Source organism: Neolamprologus brichardi, chromosome 12 (assembly GCF_056152115.1).
Source record: "Neolamprologus brichardi isolate AB-2024 chromosome 12, ASM5615211v1, whole genome shotgun sequence".
Classification (NCBI taxonomy): Eukaryota; Metazoa; Chordata; class Actinopteri; order Cichliformes; family Cichlidae; genus Neolamprologus; species Neolamprologus brichardi.
This window is the reverse complement of record NC_142115.1, coordinates 27979133-27996798: the sequence shown is the minus strand read 5'-3', so window position 1 is coordinate 27996798 and position 17666 is coordinate 27979133. Positions and strand designations below refer to the sequence as shown.

General features: G+C 38.0%; 2 protein-coding genes across 2 annotated transcripts; one reads left to right on the top strand and one right to left on the bottom strand.

Moving 5' to 3' along the window:
• The first annotated feature begins 365 nt into the window (after positions 1-365).
• LOC118454095 (uncharacterized) lies at positions 366-4983 on the top strand. The gene is made up of 6 exons (XM_087848743.1): positions 366-503; positions 949-1003; positions 1799-1867; positions 3077-3152; positions 4296-4380; positions 4632-4983. Exons 1-6 carry the CDS (start codon positions 417-419, stop codon positions 4749-4751), a joined length of 492 nt encoding a protein of 163 aa, XP_087704869.1. The 5' UTR covers positions 366-416; the 3' UTR covers positions 4752-4983.
• Positions 4984-6264: 1281 nt separating this feature from the next.
• Positions 6265-17572, bottom strand: osmr (oncostatin M receptor). Its single transcript, XM_087849276.1, has 17 exons — positions 17430-17572; positions 17089-17240; positions 16804-16954; positions 14911-15183; positions 14687-14816; positions 14028-14176; positions 13664-13797; positions 13428-13569; positions 12589-12674; positions 12254-12461; positions 10666-10848; positions 10478-10579; positions 9087-9242; positions 8727-8879; positions 8512-8593; positions 8324-8408; positions 6265-7496 (listed from the first exon to the last, which is right to left on the bottom strand). Exons 1-17 carry the CDS (start codon positions 17509-17511, stop codon positions 7089-7091), a joined length of 2676 nt encoding a protein of 891 aa, XP_087705402.1. The 5' UTR covers positions 17512-17572; the 3' UTR covers positions 6265-7088.
• Positions 17573-17666: the final 94 nt, after the last annotated feature.

The window sequence follows — 17666 nt, the reverse complement described above, 5'->3', positions numbered from 1 at the left end:
TTTTGAAACAGTCTTTGGAGCAATTTAAAAGCCTGACACTTATTCACACTCAGTGTATCATCTTAAGTTTAATATGAAGAGCAACCATTGTAGCGGTATACATGACAGAAAATGAGGTGGGAGGGGGGGCATTAGTTCCACTTCATTATAAATTAAGCATCAATGAGCCCTTTTAATCAAAGGTTAGTCCAATGGTTAAACAAACAAGCAAGTACGTGTTGAATTTCCTTAATATTACAGCATTATAGAGCACATAAGAATCAATTTACTTATGTGGCCTAATCATTTCTACACTGCGTTGAAAATTAGCAGCAAGCTTGTGTGCGCTGTTGTACGAGTTCAAAAAGAAGCACATGAACGCACCACGAGAGGTGCGTGTCAGGGCGCAGCTGAGGTGAGAAAAACAGCATGAGTTGATGAAGTCTGGCCGCAGAGCCCTGAAAATGTGGACGGAGATGAAAAACAAAAGCAGCGCTCTAATCAATAACGGAAATACTTCAAAGGTGAGAAGGAAGCGCTTTTTGTGTGTTTTGTGAGCGACAATGTACCAAAAACAAGTCTGTCGGGATCTATCTGACGACGGTTACACGGTACTGATTTAGGTGTGTATGAGCGGGTTTGTTTGATTGTTTTTACCGGGAGCGTAACCTGGTCCTGTTTTGTTTGGCTGTAAATAGATTCACACGCTCAAGCGTTGCTCTGGCGCACACGTTTTACATTTTCTTGCACATTCTCTTACCTTTGTGCCTGTCGATGCCCCCCAAACGCTCCGATTTTTCACCTTAACTTCCTGCAGCAAGTTCCCACATCTGCTGTAACACACGTTAGATGTACACGTTTTTAACAAAGAAGGCGAGTTAAAAGACTTGTAATGTGTCCCGCTCCGTGTGTGTGTGTGTTAGGCAGCACTCTTGTGTTCAAACCCGAATGTTTTGCTTGCACTTTCAGATGGTCGACCGAGATCTCGGGGAGCAGTTCTCACATGCTGTGCAGCAGAGCAATGGTAGGTCTTATCTCTTCCTTGAGGTTTTCTCATACCTGTCTTCTTCCTCTTGGGTTGCAGTCATAAGTTCACCAGAAGAGTTCCAAGATAACAGACTGAAAGAGATGCTGCAATATTTTGTAGTGTTTTCATTTTAGGCACAGTATTATGCGTGGATAGTAACTCCACCAAAAAGTGCCTTAACTACCTGAAACTCGATGAAAGAATCCAATAAATTCACTTCAGGTGAATTCCATTCAGTCCATTCTATTTATAGGGAGCAAAAAACAACATGGCACAGTTTCAGTGACGCCCAATAGTCTCTGCTCAACACTAACGCATAGCAATAACTTGCACAAAAATGCAAATTATTTACTGTGTTATGAAACAACTGTGGGCATGGATTACACGAAAGGGGTGTTACTGATTTTAATGGAGACAGTGAGGATCAACCAACTGCTTCTGGAACTGTTCATGTAATAAAAAAAAGTGTGCTCACTGAGAAAGAAGCATGTGTATTGCAGCAGCGTGAGCACTGTGTAGATTTGAATCTTTAACTGACACAGTTTCACCAGGCATCACAGCAAAAGATGCTTGGGAATAAAATTGTTGAATCCTGATCAGAGTATTTCACAATTATGTTATTTATTCAGTGTTAATTCAATTGCTTATGTCCTTTACACTCACATGGAACTTTTAAGTAAAAATTTAAAATACTGTGTCATATTTTTACATTTGTTATGCAGGCAAGTATATATCTTAAACACACTTTTGTTAGCTGTGGATTCATGTATTTCTGTTTTCTTTCTTGTAAAGTTTCTACTGCAGCTGCCACTCATCCCAACTCAAAGGACTCTCCTACTTTCACTAATGGAATGATCCCGGGTGAGCATAATTTTTGTCTAAAATTAAGTTTTTCTACACCATGTAGGGCCTGTTGCAGAGAGAGAGAAAAAAGTGAAATGGACCACCTTCAGTCAACAACTAACGAAAATGGCTGTTTCTCCCAGAGAGTCGAGACTGAAAATAAACCGACTCAAGTTACACAACCAACAGTCAGCCAAGCTTGAAAACACCTTAGAAACACTTTACAGTTATTTTAGGAGTGTGACTGCAAAATACTGTCTGACTTTGGTCAAATTGTTTAGGGGTATATTTATTGAATGAGCGATAAACACAAATATGATGCTTTGCTGTTGTGCTGTGTGTGAGTTTGTGTTTGTATATGAGGTTTTTGATATCCTGTATGGTTTTGTTGAGACACGGAGGCAGATTTGTCTCTTATCTTCGGACCCTTGTGCTAAATAAGCTTTGCACCCCTGTGACTTTAGATCGCTCTCTAGTTGTCATGTTGCTGTTTGCTCATGGAGCTCCTGTCAGTATGACCGGACGTGTTTCGCTGTTGAAGTATGCGTATGCTTGACCAGAGAACCCAAACTTAAAAGTTGTTTTAAGTTGTTCAAAACTTTAGAGGGCTAAAAAAAAGAGAGCATATAGCACATCTTAAGTAAACTGTGCTTCTGTAAGCAAAGTGTGTGGTACACTTTTTATCTGATGTTTGAGATAAGTATAAGTGAAGAGGATCAAACACCCAGAACTTGAAAGTCGAATTAAATCCCATCATTATTATTAGGTGCAGTCATACATTTTAGGGACAGTGGTCATAAAAATTAAAAAAAAACCTACCTGATGTAAATTTGATGTCTCTCTCCTTCAGTTATTTCCTTGTGTATCTGGAGGTTTTTTTGTTTGTTTGTTTTTTTTTAACATCGCTGCCTGTAAGGCCCATTGTGCACAGAGCAAACATCAACTTATGTCGCAAAGGATCAACTCTGGTAATGAGAGCTGATTCTGTAGCTACAGCCCGGAGACAAATAGCAGTTTTAAGAAGATGACTTCAGGTTTCTTAGCGTATCAGGATAAATGCATGACCTGAAGCATCCTCTTGTTGTGTTATCCATTAACACAACAACCCCAAATCCAAAAAGCTGAGATGCGATGTAAAAACAAAATGGAATTGACTTTGGTGGTAGCAACACATCTCAAAAAAGTTGAGATGTGGTTTGTTTTTGTTTTTTTTTGGTTTTTTAACAGCGCTCTGTACACATCTGGGAACAGAGGAGACCAGCTGCTGGACTTTTGGGAGAGGACTTTCCTTCTGTTGTCTGATGTAGGATTCTAGCTGCTCAGCAGTTCTGGTTCCTCTTTTCAAACTGTTTGTTTCATGATGCACGAAATATTTTAAAGTGATAAAGGGTCTGGGCCGCAGGCAGGCCGCTTCCCTGAAACAAAAATGCAAGTCAACATGCTACCAATTTGACAAACTGGAGGAAAAGCTGTGCACTGAGATGCAGAAAAGAAAGATGCTCATGAAGGGGAGGGGGCAAATTGAACTAAAGGATTTTTATATTATTTTTTAACACCATGCTATGGTAAGGTATTTTCATCTATCTTTTTACAGTTTACAAGAATCGACACTTCTAGAGTATTTTTAAGATTTTTGTAAAACCTACACACACCGACCAGCTAAAGGGTTTTCACCCAAACTGTCCTCAAGGTCAAGTTTATATTTGTCATTTCACAGCTTTTTTTTTTTTAATTTTTTTTTTTGTGACTTTCCTGTCACCATTCTATTAGGATCTGGTCATACGGTCAATGCTGCGACATGTTGATGTGTTAAGTGCGTCTCTGTAATCATAATATTCCTAAACTCAACCACTTTTATTTGGTGATATATTTAATTGATATGATTGTTTGCGAGGGTCCTTCACTTATTCACACTCATTGTGAAGTAGAGCCAACCAATGACAAGAAAACTCATCAAGTTCTTTCTGTACTTGACACACTGCAGTAACCTGTGAATTGTGATGGATCGTGAGTCAGATAAGGAATTACAGCATCGATGTGCAGGTTTTGTGGGTGGAGTCCCAGAATTTATAACTGCACTTTATATTGTCTTTGTATCATAAGAGATTAGAGGTCTAAGAAGTGGCAAAAGAAATGCATGAAGTGCTAAACAGGATCGTGCAGCTTGTTTTTTCTTGCAGAGTGAATCTTTCTTTTAATACTACTAAGCAAATAGGGAAATGAGGATCGTGTATATGAGCATATAGAGCCATATAACACAGTTTTTATTATCTGTTTAAGAACAGATGAATTCAGTAATAAAAGCATGTAAACAAATTATGCATGCTTGTCAGATATTACAGAAGCAGCATATCGTACGACGCTTCCCTTAGTTTATGTTGAGATTTAAGTGCTAATGCATGACACAAATGAATTTGTAAAACATGAATGTTTTTGTGCTTTTTAGGTTCCATTGCAGCCGCATTGTTCATCGCCTTTTTGCTTGGACTGTATGCTATTCTGTGGAAGTGTATGGTGTCACCGCCACAACGGTAAGGAACGGATGCAAGTTGAAACTTGATTTTGCCGAAGCTCCTGTTGGATCTTGTTGACACTGTAGTCGAGCAAACAGCAGTTTGTTCACCTGCTTTTAGGGGTCACACGTCTGAACTTTGTATCTGAGCTCATCACAAAAACACAAATTGTGCCCCATTTCTTGATAAGCACCGTTTCCATTTCACCGCTTTATTGCATGCAAACACGCTCATTTGTGTTTGTTCTCTCGGTTTTTTTTTCTCTCCAGAAAACACAACAAGTTGAGGGTAAGAGTACATCAGAGAGCTTCTACGTGAAGACATGGACGATATCTGGCAGCTGTTCTGTTATCTTGGATTTTAAATTTCATGGACATTGGCTAAACTAAATGGATGAGCCACATGTGCCTCCTCAGCTTTACGGTCTGCTGGTGGCTTCTGTTTACTTAAAGAGTCATGGTGACGTTAAACACTGTTTTGGCAGGTCAGTCTGCTTTTTCTGTTTTCTGTGAATTATGCACTACTGAGGGAGGCTACAACTCGCTCCAGTGACTATTGAGCTGCATGTAAATGACTCTAAGACAGAGAGAATATAGTATTTTTTTTTTAGTATATGTAGCTATTTTAGCTTTTTTTTTTTTTTTTTTTTTCTCAACTGTACCAAATGGATCTTTATATTTTAAGCATTTATTCTTATTTCGTTTTAGCATTTCTTTATAATATTTTGGATTTGATTATCAGATCAGAGTAGCATCCACCATTTTATCCTGTTCTGTCACCTAGTGGTGCCTCAGACAAGCTTATGTGCACAATTGCTCCTCAGGATTTTGTAACTACTGTATGAGTCTATAATAAAAGTATTTTTTACATTTAGTGGATGCGACTGTTTGGTGAATCTAATCAACTACTTTCTTTGTTTATTTTAGGTGTTTACAATATGGGCTGAGTAAAGCTCTGAGTCAATAGTTTCAATATCTCTCAGGCTGTACGGCACCTGTTTTTGTTTCTTTTGTTCTTTTTTTTTTTCTCCTGAATTCATGCAGAAATTTTAATGAAAAAAAGTAATCGACAGCTTAAGTGCTCATGTGACTGTAATGAGGAATCTATTCTGATTTACCAGTCGTGTAGTCCTGTGTGACTCAATTTAAATCTATGTGAAAGAAGCAAAGGGGGAGAAAAGGTCATTCTGGTCTTTTCTATGCTATACATACACAGCATGTCTCTGATGAACCACATTTTCTTAAGTCTGAGCAGTTATTTCTGTCATATCAACTCAGATGTGACTCATTTTAACCATTTTTGACGCTTCATAACGAGCAAATGTGGGGGAGAAGTGTCAGATGGAGGAAGCTTGAATAGATTTCAGTAGAGATACTGAAACTTTTGATTTTAAATATGAACATATATGATACTCCACATTTGAATTATCCAAACCAGTCATGGCTTGATTGCATTTGATTTAAAGGCATGGAAAAAAGGCAGATGTGTGGTTTGATTAACAGCAGAAACAGTGAATATACAAGGATAGGACTTGATTTAATTAAGATGTGCTAATTGTCATGTTTTACTTTTTATGAAAAGTATTAGGTGAATGTGTGAGTTCTGCCTTATACAAGGTATTATTTGAACAACTTGTCAGAAGGGCATTTTTGCACTCTGTGTTCTGCAACTTTGTGTTAGTTACTAAAACTAATATGAGTACAAATACTTAGTGCTTACAATTTGTTTTTGACCAATAGTTGAAACCGTTTATAAATCAACATGTTATCAAAATGTGTGATCTTAAAATAGAATCATAACTGGAGTCTGACGTGCTATAGATTTCACTCAGTTTCCTAGAAGGCTTAAAAATAACTGAGCTAAAAAAAACAACAACACTAATTTCAACTGTAAAATGTAAAAGTGCAAGACAATAGAACACAACCTGAATCTACTTTGTATTAAATTAGATTATGAGCTGTACCCGGTGTGCTAACTGCATAATAACTGTATAGAACACAATGCATGTAAACTTAGGTGAGAATTTGCTGAACAACCTGTTACAACAAGTAGACCTGAGCTGAAGTATAAAATTCCAATTATGAGTCACTGATCGAGAAATTCCAGAGAAATGATGACTAAACATTTCCTCTAGTTTTCCTTTTTTTATTCAACCTTCTGTTTTTTTTCCCCCCCCATGACTCAACTTTCAGGACATGACAAAAGAAAGAAAACTGATATTTTATTAATGCTTGAAAATAAAAAGAAAGCCATTTAATAGGATTCTGAAAAGAAAAGACAAGAAGTTGAGCCAAGTTAATCTAGTGTGAATGTGATATACCTACATCCCATTAACAACTACACCACTATAAGCACCTTCTGCATCACAAGCTATGTTAAAAAGTCATGCTCAGAAAATATGCAAACATATGCAAGCTCATCTACCTTATCTGTTGCAGCACTTACATCCTGTAGATAACATCTCCAGTTCCTTCACAGTTGAGCAAAATCCTGAGTTTTTGTTTCTCTTCTCACATCAAACTTTAGACAATCTGATTTGAGTTTTGTGCACTATTGATTCTTTGTTATGATAACGCCCATATAATATAATTTTTAAACAAAACCACTTGTGTAATTTAAAGTTTAGCATGAATACAGGCTAGCTGATTCACAATATGTCTAATAAACAAATTCTGTATTTACAGTATGGGACAGGAAGAAATACTGAGTCAGACTTGACTCAGTACTTATAAAGAATCATTGGCGATATAACCATATATGACACCACATGATTCAAGGGGGCAGTCAGAAGCTTCAAAGCTTGATTTGGTTTCACTGAATACAACATTAGGTGGTTCAGAGTAACCCTCCTTCAAAGTGTATAAGTAACTCCTGTTCATCAGGTTTGTGACTTGCTGAGAGGCTGGTCTGTCCCAGGGCAGAGTCGCTAACTGTGGACAGTAATTTGCTTCGAGCAGCGTGCAAGAAGGTGATGAAGATGAAAGCGAGGACTGCAAACTAGGAGAGCATGGTTCATTCATAAGCTCAGAATCTCTCAGTGCGGTTATTTCATTTAGAGAGGGTCTGCCATTCAAAATCTGGATGTCACAGCTGATGCACTCCTCTGGCTTCTGAGACTGCAGCCACTGATCAGTCTGTGCAAAGAAGATATAATAACGTAAGTGACAGGTACAAATCCAAATATAAACACAAACCTAGTTAGGCGGGGTGGGGAATCAAAGGTTTAGACTGACGGTAGCAGCATGTCTCAAAAAAGCATCTGAGAGAGGCAGTGTTTCTCAGAAGTAAAGATAGGCAGAGGTTCACCAATCTGTTTATAATGTTTGGACAACTAATGAAAACTTTTATTATCTTATTGGATGGCTTTAAATTTTGGGCCCTCAGGTGAAATTGCCTTAAAACAGGCATGATTCATAATTGTAAATCACCGAAAGGGCACTGGAAGACTTCCAGAAATCTTTGACAGGTTACAGTTCCAACATGCAAAGAACAAGCCAAACGTGAAGACAACACAGAAATGCTGTCGTCTTCTGTGGACCTAAAGAGGAGAAGGACCGTTCAGTTTGTTATCTGCACTCAGTTCGTAACCCTGCATCTCTGATGGTATTAGGGGGGAATAGGTGTCTATGCAATTGATCTACACGTTTTGGTGCAACACTGTCACCCATTCAGACATCTTTCTCAGGGGAGGCCTTACATATTTCAGCAAGACAATGCTAAACTGCATACTGCAGTCATTATAACAACATGGCTTTGTAGTGGGAGAATCAGCTGGCTGAACCGGCTTGCCTCCAGTCCATCAGTGGAAAAACATTTGGTGTATGATGAAACAAAAATATGACAAAGACCTCGGACTGCTGAGCAGCTAGAATCTTGTGTCAGAAATAGATATCATTTCTTCCTAGGCTGGATATTTCTTCTTTGTGCATTTTTTTTTGCTCTCTCAGTGATTAGCTCATACCTCATGCAGGAAGCCTTCGAACTCTGGAGTTTTAATGTTCATATCCACAGGGTAAATAAATATCTCCTTCAGCCTGCTCCTCACACTGAAACAGATAGTTTCTTTTTTTTTTAAGAGTTCAAAATGGTTCATATCATCATCTTCAGGATTCTATCTTTAGGTCTCTATTGAAAGATGACCTTACTCACATTTTCACTTGGGACCACAGGAGAACAGTGAAGCCCATGAGTAAAAAGATGGGAGTCAGTACCTTGATTATGAGAGAAGAGTCTACAGGAGGAAAAAGAAGTTGAAATTAATAACTTTATGCACTGGAAGTTGACATATTTTATCAAAGGTTCTCTAACTGAATACAGTTCAGTAGCGGTATCTCTGGGATCCCCCTGCGTGTTTTAAAACTCACAGTTGATTTTGGTTCTGAAGGTAATGTTGGCTGGTAGCCCAGGCCCCTCTTTAGTGAGAGCACTCACAGAGCAAGTATACTCTGTGTTCTCCTTCAGACTCTCTATGGTCACAAACTTCACGTGGGGATCTGCAACTGAGACATTGGACCGATCTAGATGTACACAGGATGATACATAGATTAAATAATTGTGCTGGGCACCATCCTGACTAAGTTTAATTCAAATCAGGTTTATCTGACACTGCCCAGAAATACAAAATAAATTCAATCATGTAAATAATTAGAACACGTCCACAGATTAACATGATGAAGAAGATCAACATTGCTGGTTTATTCCTCCACACTCTCTCGCAACCTGACCTGGCAGCCAAACAGATCCTACTTCCTGCACTGTAACCAGGTACCCCATGATGAATGCTGGCTGAGCTGGATCATCTTCATTGTAATGCCACTCCAGTGTCACAGAAGAGGAAGTACTCTGAACAGGTTCAACCAGACTTGGGCGCTGAACAGAATCTGAGAAACAGGAGATAGTAATGAGGAAGGAAGGCCGAACTAATTAAAACATTTGCAGCTTAGCTGGTGTCAAAGCAACAATGCAGTTTCTCTAAACAAAGTTTCCCCTGAGTTCAAAAACCTCAACTTCTATAAAATACCTATTCTAATATGGTATTTTGTTATTTAAACCTGTAGCTCTTCGGGTGATTGCATCACAGCAATTACTCCACTCTGCATATCAGAACTGCAAAACAGGAAAGACTATCTTGTTTACAGGGTGCCCCTATTAGTCAAAGATAAGATATCCTGTGTCAAAATTTTAACTACTACTCTGTAAAAATTGTAAAAGTACAGTACAATGTACCATTTTAAAATAAAGGACTTTTCTGTATTAATTTTTAAAGGATTATTGCTTTTTTCTGAATTTTGTAAACACATTGAATTTTATCATTAAAAGCAACCTCTGTTAAAAAAAAGTTTCATGTTTTGTTTTTTACAATTTAAAAATTTTTTTTTTACAGTGTATAAAAACGTTTACTTTCAACAGCACACTCCAGATCCAAACTATGATAGAAGTTTTCTCACCACTATTCTGTGCTAGAGACCAGAGACTTAACAGAAGAACAAGGTAAAAAGCTAAAGATTTGATGCTTACAGAGTCCCAGTCTCAATATCATGGTATCATTCTTGGATCACAATAAGCAATTGAAGCAGCCGAGATTGTCAGAAAACCTACAAGTCAAGAAAAACTGGTTCTGTTTAAACTCCACATCTTTTATCTGCTTAATTTGTCGTGGAAAAATGAGGAAACAGGCCTCATGGCCCTGGAACTGTTTGTTTTTCAGTTGCCCTTTTTAGCCACTGAAAACAGGGAACATTGTATAATTCAGGTTGAATACTTGAGGTATATACTAAATACTTTTGTTAAACACCTTTAATTAAAGCTTAAGGTATGCACTTCAATCATATATTTAATTTTAAAATTTACTTTGGTGCTATGCAAAGTCAAAAATTACAAAAATTATGGTATTTCTGACAAACTTGGAAACCTACCAGAACAGACAAAGAGTATAATCACATGAGAGTCAATCTTAACTGCACTTTGTAAGAAGAATTATGACATAAAAACTTAAAAAAAAAAAAAAAAAAACTTCTAATTTTCAGTGGCTAAAACACAGCGCTCAGCCTCAAATGTCTCTTCTCTACATAATAAATGAATACAATAGACACACACACGCGATAACAAAACTCACTGAATTCCTGTGAGTAACCAGTCTGTATCTCCAGTAGTCTATATCCATTGTCCGTGCATCCATAAATATAAAACGTATACCTGTGACCTGCTCGGAATTTACCTAAAAATAAAAATATGACAGTGAATGCTAAACAAGAATAAATGTATTTACAATAATTGCTGAGTGAAAACAACAATAAAACTTACTAGCATGTAATAACAATGCATTATTTCCCTCTGGCACTTTCCACTGCAGAATGCAAGGCACTGCATTTCCCAGCATGCACCACTCCACAACATAGCCACAGGTGGCAGTGCTCTGATCGTCCCATGCCAGATTGAAACCACCCTCGCTGGTGCTGTCTAAACGCTTCTGTACTGGGAGATTTTCTGGGGAAAAAAGTCCAAAAAAAAGCAAAATAACTCAGGACTTTAGACCCTGGCTGAGTAGATTTGAAAATGCAAAGTGTTTTTCTGCTTCTAAATTCTAATAAAACTTGAGTTATTGTACTCTGCCATAAAAATCTTAGAAATGCAGTATCTAACCAGATGCTTACTCTTGATGGCAGTAACACTGTGAGAAATTTTGGAGTTGTTTTTGACCAGGATATGTTCTTCAATGTGCACATTACACAACTGTATGACTGCTTTCTTCCATTTGTGCAATAGCGCCAAAATTAGAGCATCCTGTCTCAGAGTGATGCTGAAAAACTAGTTCATCCACTTATTATTTCTAGGCTGGACTACAGTAATTCATTATTATCAGGATGTCCTAAAAACTCCCTAAAAAGCCTTAAGTCAATCCAAAATGCTGCAGCAAGAGTACTAACAGAAAGAGAGAGCATATTTCTCCTGTTTTGGCTTCCCTTCATTGGCTTCTTGTTAAATCCAGAATTGAATTCTTCTGCTCCTCACATACAAGGTCTTAAATAATCTGGCTCCATCTTATCTTAATGACCTTGTAGTACCATATCACCCTATAAGAGCACTTCGCTCTTGCACTGCAGGCCTACTTGTTGTTCCTAGAGTATTTAAAAGTAGAACGGGAGGCAGAGCCTTCAGTTTTCAGGCCCTTCTTCTGTGGAACCAGCTTCCAGTTTGGATTCAGGAGACAGACACTATGTCTACTTTTAAGATTAGGCTTAAAACTTTCCTTTTTGCTAAAGCATATAATTAGGACTGGATCAGGTGACCCTGAATCGTCCCTTAATTATGCTGCAATAGGCGTACATTGCTGGGGGATTCCCATGATGCACTGGGTGTTTCTTTCTCACTCACTATGTGTTAATAGACCTCTCTGCATTGAATCATACTTGTTATTAATCTCTGGTGACACTCGTTGTTTCACTTTTTTTAGTTTTTTAATTCAAGGAAACAAACAACAGAGATATTTGTTGTTAATACATTTACATTTCTAGGCTGGGCTACTTTAAATTGTTATAATAATAATCAGTCTTAAAAGTTTTTAAAAAGTCTCTTTTAACCCTTTAGTTGATCCAAAATGCTGCAGCAAGAGTACTGGCAGTGACTAGAAAGACAGAGCATATGTCTCCTTGGCTTCTCTTCATTGGCTCCCTCTTAAATCCAGAATTGAATTTAAAATCCTGCTCCTCACATACAGGGCCCTGAATAATCCGGCTCCCTCTTAATGACCCCAAGCTAAGAAATTTACAGAGTTTTTGTTAAATTAAATTTACCGTAATATTTTATTTGTTTTATCAAAGGAAAAAAAACTGTTAAATGTCTAAGTAAGCATTTAAATTTAAGAGACTCTGGGTGTAGAGAAGCTGCTCACCTTTGTGCTCTGCTGGTGGGATGGTGATGTTGGCGGGGATGGAGGTGCCAGAGAGGAGGACAGCCTGGACAGTGAAGTCACACTTTCCTGGGCCAATGGACACCACTGCCTGGCCCATGCTGCTGTTCTTCGACTCTGTTTGGCCTTCCTGTGACCACTGAACCGTGTACTCTTGTATGTTTATTGTGGCTGCTGTGCCAGTAATACGCTGAGAATAAATTAGTAATTAAGGGCGAAGGATGTTCAAGGTAACGGTGACATACTGTATATTCTCTAAAACCAGAGTACTATTCCACCAACTATTTGTGCTTAAAGGGCACAGAAAAATTACTTACTGGCTGCCACATCAGAGTAACTTGACGGGTGCGCGAGTTAGACAGCGGCTGTATTCTTCTCCATAAATCCAAGGACACCAGTGGATCTGAGGAAAATGACTTGTTTAAAGCATAACAGGCAGCAGATCATTGAACCAGAGCACTTTGTTTGTTTGTTGTATGTACCAAAGCAAGCCAAGACCAAGACTTGTTAGGTTAGTTGGTGATTCTAAATTGGCCACAGTAGATAAAGTACTTACAGCATGTAGAATAAAATATATGGTGAAATGTGGCTTTGAGTGGTCGAAAAGAAAAGTGTTGTATCAAAGCCTGATAGTACATGGAGAATGAAAGAAAATAAAAGAATGAAATTTCTTTGGGAGTTTGTTGCTAAGCTCTTGCTTTTTACTTTACTGATATTTTCAAGTATTTGTAATTTTAACAAACAAGAGAATTGGAAGAGACCTCAAACACATCCAGCAAAGTGTCAGCTTGCTCTTTTGTAAAATAATACTTGTAGTTTGATTACTCTATAACAGGCTTAATAAATCGTTGTGCACTGATGATTTTTCATGTGAAGATCATGTTAAGAAAAACAACTGCAAACACAAATGTTGCATTTAAGTCTCTTTTCAAATGAACAAACCCATCACAAGGATAAGCAACACAAGAGAAAAGAAAAATATATTTGTATGCAATAATTGCTCCTTCATGCAGCATCATTTTGCAGATAAAAGCTAAACACTGAAAATAAATTTTTGTTCTTCAATAATTTTAGTCTTTCTCACACTTTATTAAATTTGGACTTGGACACGATATGATATTTGTAAAACAACATTTTTTCTAATATTTATATTTACCTGTTATGAAGGTTTCTTCTGCCCATTCTCCCCAGAGTCGTCCACTGACAGTGCAGCGTACTCTGACATTGTACTTCGTGTTGGGAACCAGGTGCTCCAGTTTTGTGTCGCAGAAACTGCTCATAATGTTGTTGCACCTCAGCTGTTACAGAAGTAAATGGGGAAAAAAACATGCACTAAAATGTCAACTCTTCACTCAACAGTTTAATGATTATTATTAACTTAAATGAATTCACCTCCACGGTGCCGAGTGGGACTGTAGCGACCTGACAGATAAGGTTCACATGAGTCAAGCTTTCCTGCATGCTCCAGGACACTGTGGCCTCTGTCACCCCGCGGTTCACTCTCAGCGACTTCACAACAGGAAACACTAATGGCAACACAAACACGAACCATGTATCTTATCGGTGTATTTTCTGCACTGGTTGTGCAGTGAACATTCAAACAGTTCAAAAACAACACCGACGCTGATTTCACTACACAGTGTAGGTAAATTGTGAAAGCATCAACCACAGAGCAGTTTAAATTGACATGTACGTGTCTTTATGTCTTCAAAAACACAACTGAGAATATGTTGTATACACAAAGATGACCCCTGACCTCTGTCAGAGATGTTGAAGCTATAACGTTCCATCTCCTCTCCTAGCTTGTCCTTCACCCACACACTGATGTTATAATTTTGCAGGTGTGGCACAGCTGGAAAAGTACATGATGACTGCTCACAGGTGAAGGGAGACTTGTCTGAGTTTCTGTGTTTTTAACAAACAATAGAATTGGAAAAGACGTCAAACACATCCAGCACAACAGCTTACACTTTTGTGAAATAATATTTATGTTTGATTACTTTATATAAGGCTTAATAAATCTTTTGTGTCCTATGAAATTTGTACTGATGACTTTTCCCATGATTCATCTTTCAGGGAGACGTGACTTTGAGCTATCTGCTGTAGATGCTTTGGTTTGGGGGGGGGGGGGGGGGGGGGGGGGGCGCTGCTGTTTCTTTTTTTGTACTCCAGTTTTCCAGTTTCCTCAAATTTGTTGGGAACACACTGCACGACATGCTCATATATGCCAGAAAAACCTTATAAGACATTCAGAAAACCTCAAAATTTCTCAATAAGTGTCACTCCTTTGAAACAAAATATAAAAATATGGCTGGTGGCTCAAAACTTTTCCACAGCACTGAATCAGTCCAATATTATGAAATATCTATGCCTTACATTGTGTTACAATATAAGGTGTGTACTTCATGTGCTTACTCTATGTGGAGAGTGTAAATTTGCACGTTGCGATCATGCAGGAGTCGCTTTCTGGGTGAATCCCAGGTGCAGCTGACAGATACCATGTCAAAGGTTACACAGCCGACGTTTCTGGGTTTCTGGGGTGGAACTACAATATACACACATATACATATACAGTTATACATGTACAAGTTCTGCATTAAATTAATAAAGAATACAAAAAAAGAAAGATTCAAACTTACAACTGATATAGTTCGAGACATGAACACTGTTGCCTGTTGCATCATCGCAGGTCAGTAACAAATGCTTAATTATTCCTTTTGGGATAGTGAGGTTGTTTACAGTAATAGCTTTTACTCCACCTCCAATGCTCAAAAGACGGTATTCCTTGTTCCTGAAGGTCATTCTTTTAACGTTCACCCCTGTTGGGGGAATACAGCAGAACATGGCACTGCTGCCCTGCCTCAGCACACGGCTGGAGGGAAAAATGTGGATCTCATCGTTTGCTTTGAATCCTGCAAGACAAAGTAAAGTTACAGTGCAGTCTGATGAAGAGCTGTTCAGTATTTCATGCAAGAAAAAGTGTTGAAAGGTTTTTTTAATCCCTTGGTATGTTCTAGGATTCTTAAAAGGGGAACAAAAATTGTAATTGTTGCACTGATAGAGACACAAAAAAGAAAGGGGATTCAGAAATGCCTCTGCTTTCTTTGCACCCATGTTCATTAAGGTGGATCAAGGCTGAGTGGCAAACTGTTCTGTGGTCTGACCAATCACAGCTTTCAGACTTTTGTTTTCTTTTTTGGAAATGATGAACATTGCATCCTCCAGCTTATTGAGGAGAGAGGCCATCTGATTTGTCATTCATGTCGTTCATTCACCATCCTTAATGATATCGGGTTGGATTAGTGCATTACGGCATGGGTAATTTCTTTTAACTTCATGAGTGATGTCGTACCTGAGGACTATACAGATTCTAAGAAATGGGAGAATGGTTGTTTAGAAGAAAGACGAAATCGATTAGAACTTAACACCCCCCCCCCCCCCCCCCCAAAAAAAAAAGAGATAAAAATAAACACCTTTTGACTCAAAGTATTCTGTCAAACATTATGTCTGACCACAGGGATAAGCAACACAAAAGAAAAGAGAAAAAATATGTTTTTACGCAGCAAAGTATTCTGTCACACCTGGTAAAGGCAATGTTATGACATGGACACGACTGTAAGTGTTACATGATTTGCTAAAAGAAGCAGTATTACAACACAGGATGTCACAGAGACAGAAAAACAAGCAACAAACTGCAGTAAACAGTGGGAGGGAGAACATACAGCACCTGGTGATGTCTATGGTTTCTAAACTTCAGGCTGTCATTGACTCCAAATAATTTTCATCCAAGAATTAACAAAAATCTATATATTTAAAATTGTGTCCAGTAGTAAATGTGCCCGATTCCTTTTGAGTCATTGAAAACGGGAAATTATATTTAAAAATTGCTGTATAATATAGTAGAATAGAATAGAATTCAACTTTATTGTCATTGCACATGTCACAAGTACAAGGCAACAAAATGCAGTATATATAATATATATATATAATAGCTCATGTAAACCCTGAAGCCGAGAGTCGACATTTCAGTCACATTTTGCCTGATTAATTGTAGATAACCAACATTCTAAAAAATAAATACATAATAAATGCATCTATGAAATGTCTTTTTCAGTGAAAGCCTCACTTATTTCAACAAGACAATGCCAAACAGACTCGCTGTTGGACTCGCTTGGCTATTACAAAAAAACAACAACCCTGCCTTGAGTCCACACTGATGACCCACAGAAACTATAACATTTTTAAAAAGTTTCATTTTTATTACTTTTTTTTTTTTTTTTTACATTTTTACTTTTCTTCCCTTATAGGTAGTAAACTAAAAAAAAAAAAAAAAAGAGTGTTGCAGACAACACCTTATTTCCCAACCATGTACATATTTGCATTGTATGCGTAAGATATATGTTGAAAGAGACGTTTGCAATTACTGCAGATGTTGAGAAACGCTTCATTCCTAAGAAAACGACAACTGCTGCTTTTTAACCTCATCAGTAAAACACGTAGGCTGACATTTAATGATCAGCATAACATCTCACCAGAGTTGGTTATCCAGTTGCTCCAAGGACTCTGGTCAGACTGATTATAGTATCGCATTCTGACAGAGTGATCAACACACTCCAGAGGCAGATCAGAGATCCATGTCCATGTGTATTCGGCCGAAACTCCAGGTGATACGCTCACATTTTTCTAGGTTAAAACAGGAAATAATTGTTCATAATAACACTGGTAGGTCTTAAAAGCAGGATTACAGAATCAATTAAATGTGGTGGTAATGGTTTTAAACAGCATTAAAAACAGAAAACACACCTCTCAATACTCACAGTGTAAATAACGGTGAGCTGTTCAGTGCGGCTGAGCTCGATCTCATAAATGTCACCTACAAAACTGCTGTGTTTTACCAACCAGCTCACCACAAGGGTCTGCTTGTCATTAATAGCTTTCAGAGTGATGTTTGGTTTTGGCAGATAACAGCCTGGCGTATGACAGAACAGAAGGACGTAAAGTTACACATTCAGGGTCCCAGAATGTTGGTCCTGTTTATTTAGACAATGAACAGAATCAACTTTCCGGAATTTCTTTACCTGTGATTGAGCAGACATCAAGACGACATATTGAGAGAACTTTAAAATGTTCAGAAAGAACATAAACGAACCCAACTTACCATCGTCAAAGCAACATTCGGTGTTCGAAAATGTCAGATACAACCCGAAAAGGCTGAAAAAGGATTTCCTGACATTTATCATCCTCTCATGTGAACCGTTTTTCACTGAGCACGCCAACTGAAAGCCTCATAAGTCAGCAGCAAGTGTTAGTACGAGTAGGAGTGCAAGTGTTGCATAATGTGTAATCGGAAGTCAAGAGAGGAGTGTTTAAATGCACCAATGGTGCTGTGCTGTTT